This window comes from Pempheris klunzingeri, chromosome 7 (genome assembly GCF_042242105.1).
Source record: "Pempheris klunzingeri isolate RE-2024b chromosome 7, fPemKlu1.hap1, whole genome shotgun sequence".
NCBI classification, from domain to species: domain Eukaryota; kingdom Metazoa; phylum Chordata; class Actinopteri; order Acropomatiformes; family Pempheridae; genus Pempheris; species Pempheris klunzingeri.
In genome coordinates, this window is record NC_092018.1 from 9605259 (window position 1) to 9632333 (window position 27075).

The 27075-nt window shown below is 39.0% G+C and overlaps 1 protein-coding gene across 1 annotated transcript; it reads left to right on the forward strand.

The window, feature by feature from the left end:
* The first annotated feature begins 196 nt into the window (after window positions 1–196).
* hsd17b4 (hydroxysteroid (17-beta) dehydrogenase 4) lies at window positions 197–24971 on the forward strand. The gene is made up of 25 exons (XM_070833759.1): window positions 197–342; window positions 762–815; window positions 2541–2648; window positions 3198–3257; window positions 3391–3412; window positions 3601–3647; window positions 3910–3994; window positions 6408–6595; window positions 8267–8358; window positions 8551–8575; window positions 8713–8841; window positions 12031–12143; window positions 17927–18039; window positions 18284–18407; window positions 18609–18660; window positions 19300–19371; window positions 20178–20281; window positions 20390–20455; window positions 20866–20935; window positions 21033–21139; window positions 22142–22228; window positions 22355–22441; window positions 22582–22720; window positions 23053–23180; window positions 24740–24971. The coding sequence occupies exons 1-25, from the start codon at window positions 291–293 to the stop codon at window positions 24827–24829; spliced, it is 2214 nt and encodes a 737-aa protein (XP_070689860.1). The 5' UTR covers window positions 197–290; the 3' UTR covers window positions 24830–24971.
* Window positions 24972–27075: the final 2104 nt, after the last annotated feature.

The following is a 27075-nucleotide window of genomic DNA, read 5'->3' on the forward strand; positions in this document are numbered from 1 at the left end:
GAATTTATTAACAGAGAAGGCACATAAAGCAAATGACGGATTAACACGAATAAACAGAATTTTTAAAGCACTAAAACACAAGATCAATGTGACTAAATACCAACAGTGATGAAAACATGGTTAATAAAATCCTGGGCTCTGATTGGTCGCTGCTGAGCCTGCCCCCCCGACGTAAATGCGGAAGTGAGACGTCACTGAAGAAGTTCACTCCGCTGTCACTGAAAGTCGGTGTCGGTTTAGTAGCTGCTGTGTTGGTAGTGTTAAGAAACAGAGAGTAACATCTCACAGGAATGTCTTTGTCTTTCGAGGGAAGAGTGGTGCTTGTCACCGGGGCCGGAGGAGGTAAAACCACCGTGCTAAACACTAGTGAACGTTAGCTTGTCTGTTATTGCTGCTAATTGCTAGATTCAAGGTTTGTAACGTTAGCTGCGAATGCTAACATGCTGGTGTAGTTAGATGTAATAAGTATGTGAGCCAAATGTTTAAGGCTAGTTTAAAGCTAATGCACTTTTGTTGGTATCACTATAAATCATGCACTGCCTTGATCTGACCAGTTCTAGACTTTTTTTTTTATCAGTCTTTTCAGTTGAGGATCACAGGGAGCAAAGTGCATGTACCGTAATAGTTCATATCCTCATGACTGCAAGTGTGTGAAAGGGCGCATGCAACAACATCGGGGCAGTGGTTGCCGATGGTGGTGTTTTTATTCTCTATATGTAAGTATGTTTAAGCATTTTTCTCACAAGTCTTTCTCTCCGCAGGCCTTGGCAAACAATATGCACTGGCTTTTGCTGAAAGAGGCGCCTCTGTTATAGGTAAATAAAGGAACTTCATTTTAAGCCCTTAAGCCTTTTTTTTTAGAACAGGTGTAGTGGGTATACAACCAGGCCTGCTGAAAGTGAACAATCATAATCTCAATTGATGTTATTTCTTCTTTGCTATGGAGAGATATTTTACCCTTATGCTAATTTTCTTACTGCACATGTTCATATACACCATCCAGTAATAACTCCTACCTTCATGTTCAGTTTTTGTTGAAACCGTTTCAGAGAGGTGTAGATTGTAGTTTGTGGTGCTGTTCAAGTATTTCTAATGTTTTTCCCATCCCATTTATGTTAATGAGGCTGCGAAGTAACAGAAACACCTCGCTATAAAATGCCACACAGTTCAATAGCATCACAAACTACCTCCTTCAAAATGATCGTACAGGTGAATGTGCACCTCCTCTAAAACAATTTCAACAAGATTTGAACATTATAATGTTCATGACGGGAGGATTTCTTGCAGGCCTGTTGCTAGGTGTACCTAATAAACTGGCAACTGAGTGTATATATGTATTACTGCCTGTTTATACCTGAACACATCGCGGTACACGGATATTAATTTACCACATGTTTACAAGCTGTTAACCATCACAGCAGTAACTATGCAATTCATTGATTTTAAGTACTACATTATTATATATGTAATATTCTAATATTTGCGCTATTTTGTCTCATGTTTTATATTCTCTTTTTTACTTTTGTGTTGTGTGATTTTCTTGTTATACATATGGTATGAGCATCGCTAAAGGGAGCCTGAGGATTAAAAATTAGATTTCCAACGACTGCAACTGTTGTGGACATGACAAATAAAGAACTTGTTGACAGTCATGTCAGTGTGCATGTTGACATTTGGCCCAGCAGGATTTCAGATGATTTCCCTGAGCTGTTATGGACTGTACACCAGTTTCAGTTTTTAGCAATCTCATTCAAATGTTTTTACCATAGGTTCCTATGTAACTTGCTGCCGACAATGTATGGAGAAAAGCGGCTGCAGTGATCTTCATTTATGTTACATGAGAACATGAGAAAAAAACCTGCACTCTTTCCATCTGCATGTCTCACTGCGAGAGATGACTGTGGCTTTAGAGGTGTCCCGATTTTGATTTAAGTAGGGATGCAACGATTAAAATACACCTGATTGGTATTGGTGCAGATACTGACCTTATTAAGAGGATCGGTTTATCAGTCTTGACATGTCTGATCCACAGTTAATGCGGCATTTTGATGTAAATTATGTCATTATGAACACGTGCATGAAACACTTTCTGCTGTCAGTTAAATTCCTTCAGTCACAGTGTGCAGCAGACACACAGCACAGCAATCCCGTGTCTCATGTTCACTTACAAATATTCCAGTAAATTGGCATGCAGTGATTGCTATCAAATTGGTACTCTGTAGTAGCAGAGATATCGAGCTGAGGTATCGGAATCGGGAGAGAAAAATTGATTCGCTGCATTACACCTCTAAATGAGGCATGCCATAAAGAAAATGTGCATTGACCGCCACAGTTACTTATTTGACTACGTAATTGCAGATGTTGGCAAATACATTTGCCCTCCCCAAAGTAATTTCTTCCCGTGCTGCCTGCTCTGAACTTGCCCTTGAACTCTGACAAGGAATCAGCTTAGCTACACTCTTCTCCTAACCTAATCAGTGGTGGAGAATTGCAGAACTCACCCCATTATTACTAATCTTTTTCTTCTTGTTGCAATAAAGTGAATGACCTTGGGGCAGACACAAAAGGGGGTGGAAAGAGTTCTGCAGCAGCTGATAAGGTGGTGGAGGAGATAAGAGCGAAGGGAGGCAAGGCCGTGGCAAATTATGGTGAGAAGTTTGGACTAGTCTTCTTGTCTCAAGTCTTGTCTTTTCTTACATGTCATTATCTCCATTTGGTTTTTTTTCTCTCTTGCTTACCTTGTAGTGTTTAGCTTATATAATGATAGACACAAAAACACTTTTGATTTCTGTCAGTCTCAGTAGCTCACTGATGAAGCTGTTAGCAAGTATTGAGGACAAATTTATTCTCCCTCTAATCTATGTTCATCTCATTTTTGTTGGGAAAAACAAAACAAGACTTTGAGCAATGTGTTTCATTGGTATTTTTGAACATGGGAGATTTTGGAAAATAAAGAAATTCATAGAATTATCATTTATTAGAGCATTTGGCACACTTTCTGTCCCGTTTCTAGCACACTATGATGATTAGCAATCAATAACAATGTAACTTTGAAAATATATCACATATCATTACTCATCATACTGAGCATGTGAGTGAAACTATCTACTTCATCTTCTTTATAAAACTTACTCATATGCCTCTCTTCTTGCAAAAGCATTGAATAATTTCTATGATGATTTCTGTCATGTTCACAGAATCTGTAGAAGATGGAGAAAAATTGATCCAAACAGCCCTGGATGCATTTGGAAGAATAGGTGAGTCTTTGTGTGGCATTACTGTAGACATCAGAGTTGATATCAGTATTGCATCATTAAATTATGTCAATGGTTAGTTGTGTTGTTAAAACTAATTATTGAACTAAATCTGGTAAAATTTCTTCTCTTCTAGATGTTGTTGTAAACAATGCCGGGTAAGTCATTTTATCGTATTTAGCACACTTTTTGCTTGGCCTGATCACAGCATCTGGTTCTAGAGTGATTATTTGTTTACAGTTGGAATATTAATAGTATGGGCTACTATAATCATGTTTAAGAGAACCTTAAGTTTTGTCACAAATACTGAAAAGAATAAATCACACTCCTGCTTTCCTCTGTCTAGGATACTTCGTGATCGATCATTTCCCAGGACGAGTGATTTGGACTGGGGTAATTCAATTACTTGATTTATTTTTTCATTTACACCTACTCTTTATGGGGACATCTCATCACATTATCTCCATTTGTTTGGCTCCCTAAATAATTGAACCATGCCATCTAAGTAGAAGGATACATTTTTGCTTGGGTTTGTTCACCATGTACTGTATGTCTGTAAAAACAGATTTCATCTGGGTGGGAGATTAAAAATCTAAACTGGATGTGATCCACAATGCTGTAATGTACAATTCTGTGTCATTCCTCTCCATTTCAGACCTGATTCAAAGAGTTCACTTGAGGGGCTCCTTTTTGGTAACTCGAGCTGCCTGGAACCACATGAAAAGCCAAAAGTTTGGCAGGTGAGCAGCCTAGCTACTAACAGCTATTGAGGTGGATAAAAACTGCCATCCTCCTTACGTGGGGAGGGTTTGTTTTGTTTTGTTTTGTTTTTTTTTTTTAGATCCAACAAAGGTACAGTATCCTCAGCAGACAGACCATTGCTGGACTGTAATGAAGAAGGTATCAGTATGGCATAAAATGCTGTATTGAAAAGCCCGATTTAAGATCTCAGCTAAAATACCAAAAGTGTACAAAGTGTTTTTTATGTGCCCCACTTTAAGTTGACTCTTGAGGATATGCACTTGAGGTAATGAGTATATAAAGCACGTCTGCCATCACATTATTAAACTCACACTCTGACTTTAGTCACTTGATACCCCTTAATGTGTCTAGCTTCATTGGTTTCATGGTGTACAGTGGAAATCTGCATACTTATAAAAGCCCAAGACGGCAAAATTTGAAATGAATATGTAAATCACCAAAGAAAGAAGAAAATTAGTTAATTTGGTTATGCAGCACTGTAAATTAATCTCTGAACAATTTGAGTACTATTTAAATCGATGACTTCACAAGAAGCAGCAAAGATGGCTCATCTTAATACAGCATACATGAGTCAAATATCTACTGGTCTGACGTGGAGTTGAAGGTGTTTTGGCACTCATCAGAGATGGATGATTCATATTAAGTTGAAGCAGTGAGGATGAATGCATAATTTTTAAAGGTGAAATCAGTCGTATGTGGAAGATGGTGACTTGAATTGATGAAATGTACGTGGCAAAAAAAGCCTACTGAAGTTTGCATGTTTTGAATTGAATAATGCAGAAGAAGGTCACGCAACTAGCTTTGTGCCCGTGTTAGTTCATCTGACAGATGCCCTTCACAAGTACATACAAAGTGTTCTCATTCAGGTGTTCTTAAATAGCATTTAAGCAGCATTTTGCAGAAGGTTTCACTCCTTGAGTTTAGTCTACTTGATCTTAAGAGCAAAGTGGAATACAGTTGTAAAAAATGCAGCTTTTATATTTAGGCTTTGATGTAAAAAATATTCTCTAATTTCATATCAGACCAGCAGAATAAACATGATCAGTTCAGAATTATCTATATATTCTTTCATATGTCCTAAGAATTTCACACCTGTATGCTTTGGTGCAGAGGAACAGTTTAAATGACATTTAATCTAGACATAATTCTTTTTGCCTATGTTCCAGTCATCAGAATGTCCCTTTCATGTGGCAGATAACCTCAGATTAGCCACATCACAGTAACCAATCCGGAAATTCAAGACTTCTGTCTGAATTAGAGCAGCGTAGGTTTAAAAAAACAAATTATGTTGGGGAGGTGAGGATTCAGATCCTTGGCTTTCCTGACGTCTAGAGAGGTTGGCCATTAGCACCCCTACCACACGAATACAGTTCTGTTCGTTGCTTATGAGCAAGTTTTAAAATTCAATCTTTGTGTGCAGTCACCCTAAGCAAAAATTGATGGTGTATTTAAAAGTGAAACCGTAACAGAAAAAAATGAAAAGTAGAAAAGTTCATGGCACAACTCGTGACAAGACAGACAGGGTGGGCACAGAAGCCAAGGTTGTGAAAAAAACTGTGTGAAAGCATGGAGCAACACACAGATAATAATTATACACTGTGTGAGGTCTCTAATGCATAAAATACAGTTTGTGTGTTGGCTCTTCTACATAGCAACAATGCAATCACATGACACTGTGAAAACAGGGTTTTTTGACAGTCACTTGACAGTCGGAAAGATTCCCTCAGTAATTGAATCACAGACTTTAACACATACGAGTTATTGATTTGAAAGAGATTCTATCATGCTCTGGTGGTTGCATTGTGGTCTACAGTACAAGTGTGCTGTGATATCTGATGGCCAGTCAAATGGCACGTTTCAGATGTCTCCTGCAGTTAACGTAGCGTTGGTGCTTAACCTCATTACTTTTGCTTGAATGAAGTTAACTCTCTGCGTTAGATTACTAGCAACATTTTAAGTGCAAGACTGTGTGTCTGCATATATGCATTTATTCCTGAATATAACCTGTGCTCACAGTTGTTCATGCGAAATGCTAAAAGAAAATTTACTGGGTGCAGTTCTGTATCTGTGATAAACCAGTGTGGTGTTGGATGTGTGTTTATGTGGGATTGTGTGTGTCTGTGAGTGAGTGAGAGAATGGGCCTGCATCACATGACTAGATGTCTGTATGTATGTGTGTATATATATATATATATATATATACACACACACACACACATATATATATATATACATATATACACACACACACACACACACACACACACACACACATGTATATATATATATAGTGAGTGAGACAGGGAGTGGGGGGGTTGGTTGTTGTCGTCGTCTGTCTCCCATTACTCCATACTGGTGCGTGACTCGCTGCCTCTGGTTGTCTCTGGCCAGAATCATCATGACGGCTTCAGCCGCAGGCATCTACGGTAACTTTGGCCAGGCCAACTACAGCGCTGCCAAGCTGGGCATGCTGGGCCTGGCAAACACTTTGGCCATCGAGGGACGCAAGTACAACATCCACTGCAACACTATTGCTCCTGTTGCAGGGTCACGCCTAACAGAGACCGTCATGCCCCCAGGTAAGCCGAGATTACACAACATCCATACTTAATTCAACATAATTGCATGCAGTTGGTCTGGATAATACACAGCGTGTGTGACAGTGTGTGCACACACACTGTGTATTTTTTTTTGGACAGGCCAAAAGGGGCAAATTGATTTTATCCACAGCTTTTTTGTAGAGCAGCTACATAATGTATTTCTCAAGTAATGTTGATTTAGAAAATTTGAGGCAACAGCACTCCCGTTTGACATGCAAATTTGTCATCTAATATTCAAGAGCTGTGTTTCTTTCTTTTTTTGCTGTTCCAACAGTCATGATGAAATCATGCACCCTGTAAGAGCTTTTAAAAGTTTTAATGTTCAGCCCTCGATTAAACAGGAGGGTCTGGTGTCCTTATTTTACTGTAGGTGTTAACTGGGTTTCCAAATATTCACAAAGCTGTGAGTGAGTATGCTAATGAAGCATTTACATTTTTCATGTTAAAATATTTCTTAAGATCCCTACAGCAAACATAATGAAATATAGCTCAGAGCAGCTGATAAATATGTGACACCGTATGTATATGTCAACTGTCAAAATGAAAAAAAACTTGTCATGTCTGCTTACAATTTAAAAAGGCAATCATTTTTAGTATGTGTTTTCCAGAATGATTTTCAAACCCACAAAGTATCTTTAAATGTCTCATGTATCATTTCTGTGACTGCAGCCCTGTTGACAAGAGCATGAAGCAACAGACTAAAGGAATGGCTTTGTTGCCCTGCCGTGCTGGTCTACAGTAGCATCTGTCACACAGCGTGTGCCAGTTGTCACAGGATGGCCTTCCCTTTGTAAATGACGTGGTTCCATATGTTGGCTTTTACTGACTCAGGCTATTCTTAAAAAAAATAAATAAATAAAAATAGCACAACTCATCTTGCTAAACATTGCCTAGTACAGTGAAACACAATGTCTGTTCTTTTGCCACCATGTTTTGGTGATTGAAGGGTACAGATATTTTCAGGTGTTAAATCTTTTTTTCCCTCACATTTCATAGAGGGAATTAAAAGTCACTGCCATATTTGCCAGACTTTATTCCAACATGTTGGACCATAACGTTGGAACATAAAGCACGTTGTTTTCAGTTTTTACAAATTTGTATATATAATATCCAAAAATACTCAGATCTTGACCTGCACCTGTGTTCTCTTTTTTCTGCTTCACTTGCCAGTATCGGTGCATGATTTGTGTTATTTGCCAAGAAAAGGATTATATTGATAAAGTACAGGTTACTATGTAGTAAACAATTCCTACTGTGTAATGGTAGGACTGTGATGTAACAAATATTTTTGCCTGGCTTTTGATAAATTACTAACAATATTTCAGAGCATGTTCATCCATCCATACACATATTGTATACTGTTACTAGTTAGATATATACAAAATTAGGGATATTTTTCCCCTCCAATTCCTTTAGAAAATGGTTAGCAAACTTGTAATTCATGTCTATTAGCTCTGTAGCAAGAGGAGAATTGCTTGAGGCTTGTCTAATCACTCAGACCATCCACTTGAGAACATTGAGCACATTAACAAAGACATCATTTCAATGATATGCGAACTTCCAAACAGAGGCACTGAAGCAGAAGCACTCCTTTGCTGTTCAGAACAGTACTCTATTCCGCTATACTTGTATATGTTTTGTTTTATTTAGATCTTGTGGCGTCTCTGAAGCCCGAGTATGTTGCTCCCTTGGTCCTCTGGCTCTGTCACGAACAATGCCAAGAAACTGGAGGACTGTTTGAGGTACACAGAGAAAAAAAAAACATGTTCTTTTTCTTTTCAATAGGACAATCAGTGTCTGTAGCTTTGTATCTATTTTTATTTCTTTTGTCATTGAGAACACTAATGCACCATCGACATATTCAGTTTCCATGAAGACACGATATTTTTTAACATCTGTGTTTGCTCATTTACTCATGTTTCATCTCCTTTCAGGTCGGTGCAGGCTGGATTGGTAAATGTGAGTATGGTGTATTTTTCCCGAGGATATGTCTGTATGCATCTATGATATTCATCAGCCCCTGGTTCACCACTACTATATACATGCGACTTTCATTATGCAATGACCTCTTTGTTTGTGTGTGTCCATGTGTGCAGTGCGCTGGGAGCGCTCTCAGGGCTGCACTGTGAGACGGAAGAACCAACCCACGACTCCTGAGGCCGTCAGGGACCAGTGGGACAGAATCTGTGATTTTACAGACGCCACCAAGCCCACTACTGTACAAGGTCAGTAGTGCATTGGGTTGAATAGACTCATACAAAAAACACAACAATACATGTATTGGTCCATGTGTGTACAAAGTTTACATACTGGACATGCACACACACTTGCATGTGCATTAACATGCACATGCTTACATTAGACACATACAGTATATTTCTCTAATTTCTTTTCAAACCAGCATCCCCACAACTCCTGCTTGTAGTTGAGATGTTACGTCCGTTTCACACAAATATTTATTTGAATTGGTAAATGTGAGGACTGTTTGAGTCCAAATCTGAGTTCTATCCCCCTCCTCATAACCAGCTGGTCTGCTTCCACACTTGTTCGACTCATTCTTTGTTGAGTCAGATTGACTCACGGGGTATCTGCAGGTCTTGAAAAGTCTTAAAAAGCAACAAAATCAGTTCCCTCAAAGAAGGTCTCAAAAAGTATTCAAAAGTTAAATCAGCAAAAAAACCTCCTGCCTGCTGTAGGCAGTAAAGTTGGTGAACCCTGCAGAAACCCCTGCTGAGGAAATGCAGACAGTAGTTAATAATTGGCATAAAGTACATTCAAAAACTGTTTTCTAATGTTAAGCTTTTATTGAAGGAGCAGGACAAGCTGTTTGGTCTAGACTTTAATGTTACAAATACAACATTTTCAGTACTCGAATGATTCATACCAATTTCCAGGGTAATGCTGTTCTACCAAATAGAAATCTAGAAAATTGGCTTTATAAATGAAATGAACTGTAAAGGAAGATTCTGATCTTAACTATGACTATATCGACGGCTATTTTAGTGTGACAGTGTGTGACATGATATGAGAAGGAAAAAGCAAACAGTTGGGGGTAATACTCATTTGGGATATATTTACAGTTAAATGTGTGATTGGCCTGTATGGAGTGGAGCAGAAGACATAATCAAATCTCAAACACATTACTTCAGTGAAGAGTTGAATTAAGAATGGGGAGAAATCACACAGTCACTGTAGCTGTCAAATAGTCACACTGTCTTACTCAGCTTTTGTGAGAGTGGGAACCTTCTGTAACAGTATGAACTCAGTTCTTGGCCAAATGAGCCATATTCAGCTCCTTGCAGAGAGTTTGGTAACACAGAACAAGGACAGGATGGTGTTAGAGATCAAGCGAATGAGGAGGAGCAAAGAAGTGAAGGTGAACACGATGTTCCCTAAAGGTCTCATGTAAACAAGAGGGTGGCAAAATTCATTATTATTTCTCTCCGCCTTTTAAATCCCTCTCCACGCTCTCAGATGTACATTTGAAGAAAGGGCAGCCGTGTTAACATTAACTGAACAAGGGTGGCAGTCCCACAGGGCGCTAGCTGGCCTCATTAGCATGACTTTGTAGTGCCTCCTCATTTGTAGCTTATTACAGAGACTTGTTGCTGCCTCTTTTCCGTAACTGCCTGCTACTGAGTGATGGCACAGTAATTAGTAGCTGCGGTCTCCTCAGTCTTGCTGTGTTTCTGTTCTTCGGTTGCATCAGCTGTCTTCCTTTTGTTTGTTTCGGCTGCATCTGCAAAAAAATTCATAGCTCTTATTACCTGGATGCAAACTGGACACAGTGTTGACTTAAAGTCTTAAGTATGTAAACAACTGATGTTAGAACAGAGAACTGGTCGTGTTTATTCTCAACTTGAACAGAGATGAGAATTTTCCTGCAGCTCTCAGAGAAAAAAAAATCCTTAAGCTTTACTACAAAAGCGCAGATCTAATGATGGTTATCCTGGTGACGACTTTCCAAGATGAAACCCATACATGAACAGATTGTCAGATATGAGGGACCCTAAACTTTCCATCAGAGGCACCAGTAGAGAAGTGTTGATATAATCATGATTTTAGATGAAAGTATCCTCATCATTGATATATCATCAAGGGGTCTTGTTGTGTTTTTATTTATTATTTATTCAGATATTATTTCCATCCATCCATCCATTTTCTATACCGCTTATCCGTCAGGGTCGCAGGGGGAGCTGGAGCCTATCCCAGCTGACTTCGGGCGAGAGGCGGGGTACACCCTGGACTGGTCGCCAGCCAATCGCAGAGCCACATATAGAGACAGAGACAGACAGACAACCTTTCACTCTCACACTCACACCTACGGGCAATTTACAGTTACCAATTAACCTAATGTGCATGTCTTTGGATTGTGGGAGGAAGCCGGAGTACCCGGAGAGAAGCCACGCTAGCATGGGGAGAACATGCAAACTCCACACAGAAACACCCCGGGTTCAAACCGGGATTCGAACCCGGGACCTTCTTGCTGTGAAGCAACAGTGCTAACCACAGCACCACCATGCTGCCCCAGATATTATTTATTATTGTCAATTTAATCTTGATAGTAAAGATACGGATACAGCTATATGTTTAATGGAAAAGTTTGACATTTTGGGAATTATGCTTCTCAATTTTTTGCCGAAAGTTTGATTGATACCAGTCTCATGTCTGTACACTTCTAATAAAGTAAACACCAGCAGCTGGCTAACAGAAATCCTCTGTACAAAACTCAAAGTGTAAAAACAAGAAATCGGCTGCACATAACCCAACATACAGTGCTACACTGCTTTTGTACTTATTAACCAAACATGTAAATTAGTGAGATTTGGAGGTGCTAGTAGATGGATTGAGCTAGTTGTTTTCTGGTGGTAGCTTCGTATCAACGAGTGCTGTTGCTCTTCTCATCAAACTCTGCAATAAAAGAACATGTCTGACTTCCTTCCTTAAATGAAAGTAGTTTCCTCAGCGTTAGATTAAGCAACCAGTAACCACAGTAAAAATAATGAAAGCTCATCATTTCAACTCTCCACTCATGCTGGCCTTTGAAAATGAGAATGTACCGTTGTCTAAGATAACCTGATAAATACACCCTCCAACCGCTGTTGAGGAACAAAGTTAGCTGGATGAGAACGTATATCATTTTAGCTGTCTAACACAGTGTTAGCCTGGATTACTTAAACCACGTATGAAGAATTGTTGCTGAGGTAAAGTCAGCTGATGGGAGGATTGTCAATGAGCTTGTTTTACAGAGTTAAAAGCTATTTCTCTGTGTTGCTCGTCTTTCTGTGTGGTCTGTGGCATCAGACATTCACATTCCTAAGGTGTAACGTTGAGGGACTGATGATGAATTGTTTTCGCCTCATCTCCCTGTATTTCGGTGTCCGCTCATCTATCTTTTCTCACCTTTTGTGCAGAGTCTCTACAGTCAATGGTGAGCGTGCTGTCTCGAGTGGAGTCAGAGGGAGAAGTCGATGCGAATCCAACCGCAGCTGCACCCTCTGCAGCCTTGACTTCGGGGATCAATCCTGTGAGTAGAGTTGGCTATTGCTTTTTTTTTTTTTTCATCGCCAGTAATGTGCAGTGTATTTGCAGGTCTCAGCAAGGGTTAAAAAAGGATTGAACAGTCCTTTAAAAAAAAATAAATAAATAATAATAATCTTACAAGTGATTTTCAAAAGTCTTGAGTAGTTTCTCTTGTCTGCTGTATGCAGTAATGTTTGCTAGAAAAAGTGTTTCTATCATGTTGAGGGCTGCTGGGAGACGTTACGTACCTATAAACTAAAACTGGGTTTGTTGCAACAGTGGATCGTGTGTGGAGGAGGCTGTTTTTATCATTTTTATGGAGTTTCAGTCAGTCGCAACACAAACACGGTCACTACTGCTGGCCACAGTAGCAAGGAAGCTCATCGGATCATAATGGGCAACTTCTATGTGTGTACTTGTATAATGAACTTGAATGAATTATTCACTTTTTTATCCATCCATTACTTATCTCAATGGGGATTATTCGTATGTACTGCTGTGAAGTACTGAAAAAATCACAAGAAATAAATAATTCTAAGCCATATCATCCCTGCTGGTTTTCTGTCATGCTTTCATACTTTGGCATGACCTGCACATGTGTATCACACTGGGATGTGCAATGAAATCTTAGTTAAACATAACTGTAATCTGGGTATAATTTTGCCTACACCTGGCCCTTCTTACCCCTACTGTGTTATTCTCACTGTGTCTTAACTGTACTCCTACCCCCTTTTGTCTTTATTCCTTCATAATTTCCTGCCCTCTGCAGTTTTTAACCTTATTTCACCACCAATCAGTGGTGAGCTCCCTGTCATTCCTCCTACTGAGACTGTAGTCGGGACTTTAACGGTTGGTTGATGATGACTTCTGAAAGTGTGGAGCTGTAAATCCTCAGCCTGTTTTGAAACATGGCAACTCATGACTCTTTAATACCACCGCTCTCTATGTAGTCAGGAACATTCATAACCTTCTCAGCAAAGGTCCTACAACATACATAAGTATTTTGATGTCTCCCGTAAATATAAAATGGTGACGCATCAGACATGTGCCAACTCGCATTAGCTTTTTAAAATGCAGTGTACAAAAGACATCAGAGCAGAATGAATTCAGCGGCGGATCCGCGGATCTGCCTCGACTTCACTGCGTTCCCTATCATTGAATCACAGAAATGGAACTGGTTACAGCTCACACATGGCTGAGCTGCATAAATAAAACATTGAGCCATGAGTTTAAGTGTATCACATGAAATAATTATCCACAGAAACAGCCACTATTTTCTGTCAAGCTAGTTGTAACAAACAGATTAATCTGTCTCTATGATATTACTCAAACGGATGACTGCACTTTTTACTTACTGTGTCTGAATTTCTCCTCTATTTAGTCACTGTTAATCTGAATTTTGTCCATATTGCAAAACAAACAGCTGATTAGGCATGATTAATGAATTAAAACTTAATCATGACAAATGCTTGATTTACTGCAGTGAGTAGACTGGTGTAACATGTGTCTGTTAGCTTATCAGTATCAGGCAAGAATTGCATAAAAAATATTACTCAGAGCTGAGATATCAAAATAATGCCCAGAAAGACTGAATATGTGCGTTTGGCAATATTTTGCTAATATAATCTTAAATATTTCATATCCTGGACTGTTGATTTGGCTGGGTTGTAGTCCGCCATAACAACAGGATTCTCATAACACAATAATAATCACCTGTAATAATCGCAAAACAAAATGGAAAACAGAACTGGAGATGTAAATTAGATCTAACATGGAATCATGCAGGAACAAAAAATACAGCATGAAATAAAATAAAAGAAACTTAAAATAGCACATAACACCAACAAGGTGTTGTGAAGCACTAAAGAATTAAGACAAAAAAAAAAAAACGTGTTAAAATGTGAACAATACAATTACCAACTGTCTATCTTTAATTTTTCTTCTTTATACATCAGAACTTCAGAAATATTCCATGTGGAACATAACTTTCATATCGGTGACTATTTTGTACTTTAGTCTTTGAGTCCACATATAGAAGTAACCAGATATGAACTTTTTTAAAAAGCTATATGACTGAAATGAAATCTCTTCTTTTCCATCCTATGAGACATTAGTAGTACTCACTAGACTGCTTCAATTATATCGTGATTCATTACCTAAAATGTTAAATGATGCACACTGTGTCTTGGGTATCGGTGTCCTCTCCACTGTGTCTCTGGCAGAGGGGTGTGTGTGTGTTGGGGAGTGCGTGCAATGCTGTCTGGACTGGAGATCTGGAGCAGAGTCACAATGTAGCCTCAAGACAAACATCACCATTGTGTCCTCAGCTGCCTCAGCTCTGCACTGAGTGTGTGTGTGTGTGTGTGTGTGTGTGTGTATTTATTTTTTTTAAATATTTGTGTAGTGTTACACATGCATGGTGTGTTAGTTGCATTTGTGTCTTTGTCCTTGTCATGGTGTGTTACACGTGTTGCTGAAATTATTCCCCACTGTGCCTCTGCTGTGCTTGTATTTATTTCTTGTCGTGCGCCTCTCACACACGTCTAATAACCTTAAATGCTCTTGTGTGTTACACTTTCTGAAGTAAAATATCCAGAGCATCACATTGGCTCTTTAGGTCAGCACTGCTCTGCATTCACATGTGCTTTTGCTGTCATGCAGTTGTGTTCTCTTGATGGAAAGTTTATGCAAGTCCAAGTTGTTGTGTTAGTGGATTAGTAAACCACTTTACACATGAGATTACAAGACTTTGCTTCATCTCAAATATCAAAAATACAGCAGGACAACCTCTGGTAACACAAGTAACACTTACAACCTCACATCTCTTCTCTCATTTAAATCCACCTACTTCAGTACTCGATCCACTGCCTACCTAACGTTACAGATCCCTCACACCCGCACTAACTAACGGCAGGACTGGGTTCAGGTATTACGTCATCTTTTAAAAGGAATGAGCTACAATCTGCCCTCAAACTGGAGTCACTCATCACCATTAGAGAATTTCAAACCTTTATTATCAAATGTCTTTGTCGATTCTTGTAACTGCTTCAGGTAACCACTCTTTATTTCTTGTTGTTTTTTTTCATTGTGTAAAATTCTGTTGTGTGTTTTTGCTTTGTTTTTTCCTGCGTGTTTTTGTAAATGTTGCTTGTTTCCAGGTGTCTCTTGTGAAAGAGATCTTAATCTCAATGAGACTGCCTGACTAAACCTGATAGACTTAATGAAATGTAAAAAAAAAGTACAAAGTACAAAAAGAAAGCATGAAGCAAGTAGTGTCAGTTAATTGCTCCCTCAATTGACAGAAAATTAATTGGTAACTTTTTGGAAAAAAATATCCAACATTCAGTAGCTCTAGTCTCTGAATTGTGCGGATCTGCTGCTTTCCCTCTTCTGTCTTATGTAATAAAAAAATGAATATCATTGCGTTTTACACTGTTTTTTCTTACACAAAACAAACAATGGAAAGATGGGTGATCGACATTTTTCACCACTTCTGCAATGAAAATAATTGGCAGGATAATCTAGAATTAAAATAATCTATAGTTGCAGCAATAATTTCAAGTAACTTGTTACTGTACAAAACTGAATAGCAGAAGAAGGAAAGAAAACAACTTTCTTTTAAATACATTTACATTTTTGGGATGTTTTGCCTCTCATTAGGAAAAGAGGGAAGATGTGTGGTGGATGATGTCCCAGGCATACTTGATCCTTGGATGTTGTGATTACATGGTCAACACCAGGATGCCCTAAAAAACAATTCTCTTAATAAATCTCTTTTGCTACAAGCTTAGTTTTGATAGTAATAAAGGGATTTTACCAACTTGTCTTACACCTGCATGTTCCACTGCTGCTTTTTATTGTAGCTCCTTAGCTGTAGCTTTAATCTGTGTGTGTGTGTGTGAGAGCGTATGATAAGACCCCAGTACTGAGATGTACAGAACATTTCCCACACCTGCCGTTTTAATTAAGAAATAGTCCAAGCTTTATAGTGATTTTTTTTGACCAGCGGAGGGATGGCATTTCTCAGAGTGTGAATCACACCATACTGTCACTCAATATTGTTTTGAACAAAAGGCTCAGCACAATGATTGTTCACATGAAAAATGGGTAACTGCAGACCTACTCTGACTGTAATGCTGTCACAAATGTATGTTTATTATGTGCGTCACAGTCAGATATGAGGGCCAGAAATGTCTCTTTATGGATCATTGTTCTGATTTAATGATCCTATATTACATAAAGGAACCAGTTAAATGTGGAGGTTTACTTGTTTTGTCATGTCATGTTTCTAATATACCTATTAATACCACTACTACTATCAATACAATAATAAACAATCATAGCACAAAGACAGGGCTGTACCTTCCAGGAGACTGTCATTTTTCTGGGAGTTTCACATTCTGCAACATTTGTTTGGCTGTTTCTGCTATTTTCAAGCTACTGTAAACAGCTTTTTACAGAGCATCTGAGTTATTACCTTACTGTCTACATTTTGCTTCAAGACATCCCATAGGAAACACATATGTAATACTAAAACGGACAGAAAGAAATGAGATTTCAAAGACAGATGAACATGCATAGTATATAAATTTTAGAAATGAGCGTTAAGAATTAAAAAGATGGTTTTTATTTTATGAGTGTAATTGGGGCACGTTTCTCAGTTTGCAGAATAAGCAGAAATCTCTGCCAGAGGATCTCAGGCTGGGATTGATGAGGGTTTTAAAACATTTACAGTACAACTAAGGGCTTCACCCTCCTTAGCTTTAAAAGGCATTCGTGACCTTGTGCCATCAACACTTGATCACTGCAATGTTCTGTTCAGGAGTTTCACCTCATTTTGTGGCTGCTCCTTACCAGAAGTGCAAACTCAAATCGAACATCGCTCCATTTCTGGCCTTTGGCCATCAGTCCAGTTCAGGATCCATTTTAAAATTGAGCTGATCACTCTGCAAATCTCTGCCTGGTCCAGCCAAGGAGATTGTTTCTGAACTGCCGATTCCTCTTAACTCTCTGAGATGATGATGATCGCAGATCCAATCAAACAGGCTTTTTGCTGCTATTTAGATTGTATCGTCTCTCCTACCTGTGTTTGATTATTTTACTTTCCTTATGTTTTTGTATTCTATATTATTCTTTTATATGAACCTCACAATATATTGAATTGTAAATTACTCTAAAAGCTGAATTGTTTTAAAAATATCATGTTATTTGTTCTTTTACTGGCTTTACTCTTTTTTACATCCCCTAACAGCTCCCACCTTATCATAATGCCTCAATTGTATTTAGGCACTGCGACGCTTTGAACTAAATGATACTCTTTGCATGCTGACGTCCTCACAGTGACAATGCTAACATACTGACGTTAACAAGGTGGCATGTTAGCATCTCAACGGGCTAACATTTACCAATTAGCACTTAAGTACAGCTGAGGCCGATGGGAATGTTAATTGTTTAGCAGATATTTGATCACTGGGCACATTTGATAGTTGCTTAATATTTCAGTGTGGATCAGCTAACATTGTCGTCCCTACAGCGAAGCTGCCATCATGGTTAAACAGCACTACTGTATGTGCAGTGTTTTAATAAAACATTTGTATTCTGGGGTTGAGCTGTGGAGCTAATCTACCATGATGTGAACATTATTACTTTTCTGCAAACCCTTAAAATTAAATATTAATTTTCTCTATTTTTTAATTTTCTAAATTGCAGGATAACTTATCATTTTCTGTCCTCAATATTTGGAAAAACTGACGAAGTCACCAATAAAATCCTCCTCTCTCCTTTCAGACTGAAGCAGTAGGACAAAAACTACCACCAACCACGTTCAGCTTCAACCACACCCAGTGTATCCTTTATGCACTGGGAGTCGGCATGTCCACCAAGGACCCAGACCATCTCAGGTGTGTGTGTGTATGTGTGTGTGTGTGTTTGTGCTAATGACTGTAACTGCCCAAAGGGGTCTGAAAAGTCAACCTGTGTGAAATTGAACTGAAAGAAATGCTGATCACAGTGTTTTTACCTGCATGGAGAAAACAACTCTGAAACCTGTCCAGGCTTACAAACACGAGTCTGTGCAGCCACCTTTCATAGAAATGTTTTTTTTTTTGTCCACAGTTCAGTGACACTAACACTTCTTTCATATAGGTTCCTGTATGAAGGCCATCAAGACTTTAGCTGCCTCCCCACCTTTGGGGTCATTCTCTCCCAGGCAGCCATGATGGAGGGCGGGCTGAGCTCAGTCCCTGGACTCAACATTGATTTTACCCAGGTTAGAAAACATACATGTGACGACTACAATGCCCGTTTTGTGTGTAAATGTAAATGTGTGACATTGTTGGGTGTGCATATACATATTTGTATCCATATGGATATAAAAGCAATGGTAATAAACACATTACTCATGCTAATGTGGCTTCAAGACTTTGGTACGATTATATATCACAGCTAATGTTCTAATGTTTTGTGCCAGGTATTGCATGGAGAGCAGTATCTGGAGCTTTACCAGCCTTTGCCAACCTCAGGTACTTCCTTCTCTGCTGCTAAAATACATACAATTTTGTTGTGTAGAAGTACTTAATGTTACTACTGTAGATAATTCACTACAAGTGCAGTAAATGCTATTTTAGAGCCTTGCAGAGCCATTTTAGCTGGATTCATGTTACTGTATATAATGTCATAGACCAGGGTGCAGTCTGAGTTTAATATGTAATTTGTACTTGAAACTGAGTTCAATCCTACTTTTATGATGCCTCCAAGTCCAGGAGCTTTCATTTGGGCCGTGTTTACCTTTTTTAAACCATGATAAGATTTTTTTTTTTTTTATGATAGATAAATCTGCAAATACATTTTTCAAATAAATGATTAAAACACTAGCAAATAGTAAAAACACAAGTGTCTTAATTCTCATATTATATGGTGTTGTCTCCAAATAACTTTTTTTGTTTTTGTCTGAGCGACCCAAAAGTATTCGGGTAACTGAGAAAAAATGGCACATCTTCACATTGGAGAAGCCGAATTATCAGATGTTTGGTCGCAGAAATGCCTTCAAAACAGCACTAAGTGTGGAGTACAGAACCAGTTTATTAATATCAGGTGTGTGCAGGTTTAAATTATGACTCGTTATTAAAAATAGAATGTAAATGGCTAAAATACCTTTTCAGGTAAACTTACCTCTGAGGCCACAATAGCCGATGTGCTGGACAAGGGATCTGGAGCCGTCATCCTGTTGGATGGTGAGTTTTCTTTTCTCCTTCAGGGTGCACAACTTTTATCATATAGCGTATTTATGCCATATTCATTTGTTTTCAACACTTTAATGTGTCTTTTCCTGAAAGTTGCTTCTCAGGCTGAATTAATGAAAGTTAATTTACAGTCTGTGTCCACAGGGATTGAAATAATGGACCGAGAACGGCTCTTATTTTGGTTTCACAATTCCATAGAGATGGATGATATTTGAACCACTCTGATCTATAATTAATCGGATTTAAAACAAATAACATGAGACCTGAGGTTCCCTGAGGATTCCCTGAGGGGAAGCTCTGTTATTTCTTTGTGCACTCTTCACCAGTCAGCTGCTGCTCTCCTAAAGTTGTTTCTGGGTAAGACGGCACGTCACAGCAGCATCCTGCTGAAGCAGCGTTGTACGTCTTCACTTCTAGTTATATTTTGAATTGAGCTGATGAAATTAACCAGCCAGTACGTTGACAGCAGTCTGGATTTAATTCTCGCTGACAGCTGCTAAGTGTCTCTTCACAGTCAGCTTCCATGTGGCTGTGCCTCATGCTCTAATTTTACTATAAATGTGCTGTAATGAGGACCTGTAGCTCAGGTAGGTGTTTTCTACAGTGTGTTTGTTACACGTACTGCTGTGACACAGGCCATTGTGCTGCATTATTTTATGTTTAGGTGTTTTTTTTGTCTGGTCACACGTCTGTACTTCAGTAGCATTTTGTATGCCTTATCTGTATGCATATCTTATCACTGTGTGACTGTGTCACCATGAACATAGGTCGATAGTCACATTTGTGCTGTTTTACAGTCAACACCTACAGTGGCGATAAGCTGGTGTGCTACAACCAGTTTTCAGTGTTTGTGGTCGGAGCTGGAGGTTTTGGAGGGAAGAGAACCTCTGAAAAAGCCAAAGTACGTATCCCACATTTGAGTTACTTCACCAAAGTGGACAAAGTACGACATGGGGAGTTAACACTGCCTCGTATTTGATTTGTTTTATTTGTGTTTTATTTCCCTCAGCCTCCTCTGCCGCCACCTAAACGGGCACCAGATGCCGTGGTGATTGATTCCACCACAAGAGACCAAGTGAGTGCGTCTGTGTGGGTTTAGCTGCAGAAGAAATCAGTGGCATTGATAATATGTGGGTGAAAATAGGACAGACTGTTTAGTGCCTCTGAAACAGTGTTTTAGACAAAATGTGAAGATGTAGCAAAAGTGTTAAACAAGGTTTTTCCTACAGGTTTAAAAAAGAACACTGACTGTATGATGCAGCAGAAAATAAAAGAGAAAGGGGAATAATAAAAAAAAAACAACCTAAATCCCTTGAGCAATTTTAATGACTGCAACTATATGACTTCAAAGACGTTCTTATTTTAGGTATCTCTTCTATTGCCTTCATGATAATTTAATTTCATCCCACATTTGTGTATGAAAAGTTCAGGGGTTTATGAATTAGATATAGATCTAAACAATATCCGTCTCCCCTGCGGTTACAGGCGGCCTTGTACCGTCTGAGTGGAGACTGGAACCCTCTTCATATAGACCCCAGCTTTGCTGCCATGGGAGGTGAGAGTCCGTGCATCTATTACGGTTTGACGGGTGTCATTTATGCTTTTGAACTCGAAATTCAAACGTGCTGTACTTTAAAATGCTCTTTGGCCAGGCTTCAAGGCTCCCATCCTGCATGGCTTGTGCTCATTTGGCTTCGCTGCGAGACACGTCCTGAAGCAGTTTGCCAACAACGACCCGTCCAGATTCAAGGCCATCAAGGTGAACATTACCTGTGATTTGAGCCGTCGTACCGTTTATGAGTCACTGGGTCTCATGCAAGAACCACTCGTATGATCAGGCTTGTTCTTCAGTGGCACGTTGGAGTATTTTAAGAGAATCTGTCGCCATCAATTTTCAGTTAGTTATGATTTAAGACGGAACAAAAATAGACGTGCAACGTTAATATTCTGGTTAGGTTACCATCATAATGGCTTGTCGATTGAGGGGTTAAATTACATTTTTTTTTCTCTATAAATTTAACAATCAGCATGGAAATATATGTGCCGCTTAAGGGTTGCTTTAATATCGTCTGGTGCACCCAACTGTGTAACATCATCTACTGTACAATAGTCTCTCATCCATTTCCGTGACTGTTACGTCCCCTTGTCCGCCTCTCGTTTTAGTCACGGACTGATTGGCTTTAACATGACGTTTTTAAACGTCGCATCAGTCCATTCCCTTATTTCTGTCACAGCTCTGCTCTGATGACGCATCATCGGTCGCTTCTTATCGATCTGGCTCCCCTAATGCAACATAATGCAGAGACTCATGAATTTGTTTAGTTTTCATTTGCAGATTTCTAAAAGTAAGACTCTCTGCAGTGTGAAGTTCTTCTTTTTACTCCTGGGTAACATTTTTGTGGATGAAACTAACCCACTAATGGAGCGGAGCAGGTGGCCCAATAAAAGCAGTTAGGGGGCATCGATGAACATAAACGTGGAATTCTTCTGATTAAAACAAGAAATTTACAACAAAATTATGCAGTTAATAAGGATAAGAATACAGAAATAAGTAAAAATGAATAAGAATACAAAAATGTGCTTGCACGAGGCCCATTGACGTCTACACTTTCAAGATCTTATTTTTACAATCACTGAAATCTGTTACACTTATATGCTTGATAAATGATTTGGCACGTGTCAAGTTAAGTGTTATTAAATCCATTTAATTACAGATCCATCATCTCCACCACCCACTCTTAATCCACTGTCTCCTTCTCAGGTTCGCTTTGTGAAGCCGGTGATGCCGGGTCAGTCTCTTCAGACTGAGATGTGGAAGGAAGGCAACAGAATCTACATCCAGTGCAAAGTCAGTATTTAGCATCAGCGTAGATTTGTGGATACACGAGTCTGACTCGTCATTTTAGTGCTGCTCTGTTCTTTTGGGGAAGTTCTTCATGTATCGTTCTGATTAGCGCTCCTCTCTCTCATCCAGGTGAAGGAGACGGACGCTGTTGTGCTGGCTGGAGCCTACGTGGATTTACATGGTGGATCGGAGGCTTCTCCGGAAGATCTCGCACAAGTACGTGAGTCTGTAAATGTTCAGTTCAAACAGTTTTTGTAGTTTTGGCTTTTGGCAGTTTTGTAGATAACTTACCCAAAATGAATAGACCTCCAAATATCTGAAGACTAGTATCTCTGTTATTTCTACCTTTTGTGTAGGGAGGAGGCCTTCAGAGTGAGTTGGTGTTTGCAGAGATCAGCCGTCGTATCAAAGACATGGGCCCAGAGATGGTGAAGAGGGTGAACGCTGTGTTCGGCTGGGAGGTCACCAAAGATGGCAAGAGCCCTGCACAGTGGAGTAAGTGCACTGATGTTACACAAACACATTAAACACACTAATAAGTCTACGTTTGTCCCACAACAGAAAATTCTTGCAGCATAAAATTTCACACAACAAAACACACTAAAAAATGAAGATAATTGATTGCTAAGCTGGAAGGTTAATTGTACAAAGATTCTGTCTAACAAACCATTAAATCTCGGACAAAGGGTGTGTTTATATCTGAACGAACACGAAATACAAAATACAGGTGAATTGTGAAAGCAGACAAAGCCAGCTTACCCAGGGAAATACTCGTCAAGGGTTTATGATTTATTCCTTTCTCTGTCTCTGCCCTTCCCTTCCTCCAGCCATCGATCTGAAGAACGGCAGCGGCTCTGTGCATAAAGGCCCCTACAGCGGGAAGGTGGATGTGACCTTCACATTGTCAGACGAAGACTTTGTGCAGGTGGTGCAGGGTCAGCTTAACCCTCAAAAGGTAACGCACAAGTAGCCAGACCTTTTCAGCCACAATGAATCTCTGTTTTAAAAAATAACTGGTATTTTTTAACTTGGGGCCCTATTTTTACATATTCAATTCAAACCCACCAGACTCCATTGAGAAAAACAGTAATTTTACCTCACAGAACACGAGTGACTGGCCTACTGCTGCGTCAATAGGTTAGTTTGTTCGTCTTATTGTGTGTGAAACAGCAGCTCTGGACAAACCCTTTAAAACACCAAAATAACACAATAACACAAACAAACTAACTGATGGAGGCGGTGGTAGAACAGCAACTCCTGTGTAAAACTACTATTTTTGTCAAAGGAGCTTGGTGGCTTTGATCTGAGCAATATGCTGGTTAAACAAGGATCTTAAAGGTCTCTCGGGATCCTTTGTGGAAAGCTGTCAGAAACTTTGAATAACAATCTGAGCCTGCAGTGTCCACTTTCTAGTGGACATAATTTGATTTGGAAGGATTATATTATAGCCATTATAGCTCGTTCACCACCAGGCCTCGGCTGCCGGCCATCAACTGGAACAATCTCAAAAATATGTCTGCACACACCAGTCGTTTCAACCCAAAAATATGTTAAAGTAGGGCCTACTCCCTTATCCCTTATCCTAATCCCTTAACAAAAGGGTTATTTACATGCTGTGCTTTGCATATTCATTCTCCTGAAAGCCAAATTTAAACTAAAACAGTGTCACAGTACCTCCTGATTTACAGCCATGTGTTATTTTTAAAGCTTTTTGCACTTACAAACGGAACATGTTAGCTACAATTCATCAAAACTGCTTCAAAAATGTATTTCTTTTTCAAATGTTAAAACAATCACTTTTAATTAAAGCGAATGAAAGTGCCTCTGAAGAGCTCTTCAAACGGCAATAACTTCTCCCTCGATCTCATCACGTCAGAAGAAAAATGGAAGGCAGTGATCTATCAAATGGGGTTCAGAAAGCACTCAGCGCGGCTAATCAATCGACTCTACTTGTTATTTCTGTAGCATCTCAGTGGCCATCACTGTACATAATTTAGATGCTTTCTGAAGTGCTTGATATTGATCTGAGGCCATTGTGTGCACAGGCTTTAAAGAGTGCCAGCAGGCTACCGTGCTGAAGATCCCTCAGGCAGGGGCTTTTCCAGCATCTCCAACGATGAAAGGAGCAGCTGGAGGAAGATTAGTCAGTAGAGTTAAAAAGGACACTGCTAGGTGTCATACTGGGTCGTCAAACCCACCAACCCATGACTTATTTTATCATCACTAGTTCAGCTGAGCCAATAAAGAGACTCTCAGCGTCTCAACGTTATGATTATGACTGTTAGTGTGTCATTATTATATTATTGCTCTGCTGCCAGAACACCAATGGTCACATTTTCACTTTTGCCCAGCTTGTTGCTTTTTTCATTTATTTGAAGTGTTAGCCACAATTGGCCCCATTTTACTCCTTTTCTGTACTTGAAAACAACTAATAGCCAAACGGTTAGAAATCAGAGGAGACTTTGCGCTTTCCTGGAGAAGATTACTCAAGTGTGTCTTTGATGTTTTTCCCAGGCGTTCTTCTCTGGCAGGCTGAAGGTTAGAGGGAACATCCAGCTGAGTCAGAAGCTGGAGGTCATCCTGAAGGACCACGCCAAGCTCTGAGCTCCTGCGCCAGCCAATCGGATGACTTTAGGAACTAAGCAGCCGACCAGCTCTCTCCCGTGTCTGCTTTCCCTGTCCTGATTCATGTTTGTACTGACAGGCTTTGCATCTCAAGGATAATAAAAAAATAAATAAATAAAAATCACACAGACAAACCAGTGACATCAGAATTCTGTCACATGAATTAACTTTCACTGAATTCATAAAAACTACCAATAAGAGGATTCCTTCATCATAAAGCAGAAATCCAGATATACTTTGACAACTGGAAAGAGGAAACAAGATTTAATTTCTTTTTTGTCGTCTTCAGTTACAGCAATGAAGAGAGAAAAAGCAATAAGTCGGTGTCATTTCAGCTGGTTTGAGTTTACATGGTCTGACCTTCACACACATGCCTTTTTAAAGATCCACTGTGTCACAGATTTAATCCAGTCTCACTTTAAAAGTCTCAAAATGATATTGCTCCACCAAAATTCTGACACTGGCTGAATGTCCTGGATGAAGTGATAACTGTTAGCTCGGTCTTGTTATTCCATCACGATCACTAAATCGCCATAGTAAGAGAGAGTTTCAGATGTATAGTAATGTAGAGTTTAGAAGTACGTTGATTTTCAAAGGGTCAAATTTATAATGTCAGTGCAATGGTAATGAAATTTAATAGTTGCCTTTCTATGAAAATTAAGCAAATAAAGCCTAAAAACTAATTTCTGTATGTTTTAATGCTTAAAACAGTTCACCTCAGAAGACATTCATGGCAAATTTCAGCTCACCGTTGTTATATTGTCATTTTTTTTCGGCAAAAAACAATAATGCTAATAATGTTGCTCCCTAACTGCTGGATGTGTACATTTGTGTAAAACTATTTTTTAACAGGTTATATGTATTAATGCTGTGTTCAGAGCCCGTTTCTGCTGCCCCGAAGCGGCCAAAAAAGAATCAGTCGTTGCAGGTTTAAAGGTCCCCTGTGGAGCGTTTGACCACAAGCTGCTCTACAGACCAATATTTTTACCAACAGGCCCCCGTTGTGTTTGTTTATGGACACAAGCATGCAGCCAGTGCAATAAATCATACGGCACTCATTCAGCAGTTTTGTTTGATCTGAACCCACAATGCAACTTCACGGGGAGCCTTTAAGGTGAACAGTTTCATACACTCGATGCTGCAGTCGCAACTGTATGAATTGTTTAGTCGCTATGAAAATGATTTTCACTTAATATCAGTGCAATTATGATGAACGTCCATATTTTGTTTGCGCTCAAATATAATTATTCAAACTTAGAATAGTTAAAATGTTACTTTAGTATTTGCTACCATGGATGATGCAATGCAATGATGAACTATACCTTTTATCTAATAAAGATGTTCCATCCCACTGAAGCTGAGACTGACTGATGTTCACCTGTTTTCAAAATTACAAAAACATCTGATCATGTTACATTATTATTTTTTTTTTATTACATCCATACATTTTCTGTATATACACATTGATTTACACAATATCTTCATTATAAAATTAGAATTATCTGATCAAATTCACATTTGCAAGAGGGAAAAGAAGAAGTCAGTTTTACGTATTGATTTGGTTCTTCTTTATTGAGCCAAGTGAGTTTATTGAATCTACTCACACGACAGCTGCACCCTGACACACTGATGTAGTTCAACAACCGTTGGTGATGCGAGTCCTTAGAGGACGTATTTGGGGGGGAAAAAGAAACACTTTCTTTGATAAAATTTCTTTTATTCTCCAGTTTCTGAAGGAGTACATGTAATTTGGCTTTGATAAAAATTATTTTATTTAAAGTTACTGCAGCTTTTCACATCATGTTCCAACCACTTTTGATTTGTGGGGAAAACAAAAATCAATGTGGTTGTTCGAGCCCACATCAGGAAATAATGAGAAAAAGCCCAATAAGAAAAGAAAAGAAAAAAAAAAAAACAGGTAATGAGAATACACCTGCTGTTTGATCAGTCTCTAATCCTAAATATGAACATATTTCATAAATATACCTGTATTTGTATAGAATGATATTCTTCATAAAGTGGCTTTTGTCATTACTGTTTATCTACGACTAGTCATATGATTATGCAGTCATTATGAGAGGCCTAGTCTATGATCTAAGTATATACATAACTGCAATAAATCTGCTTCATCTAAAGGTTTTCCTCAGTTTATCCTCCCTGAAAGAACAACGCTAATGTACATTTGTCTCCCTACAGCAGCACAACGAGGTTCTATGGGTAACTAG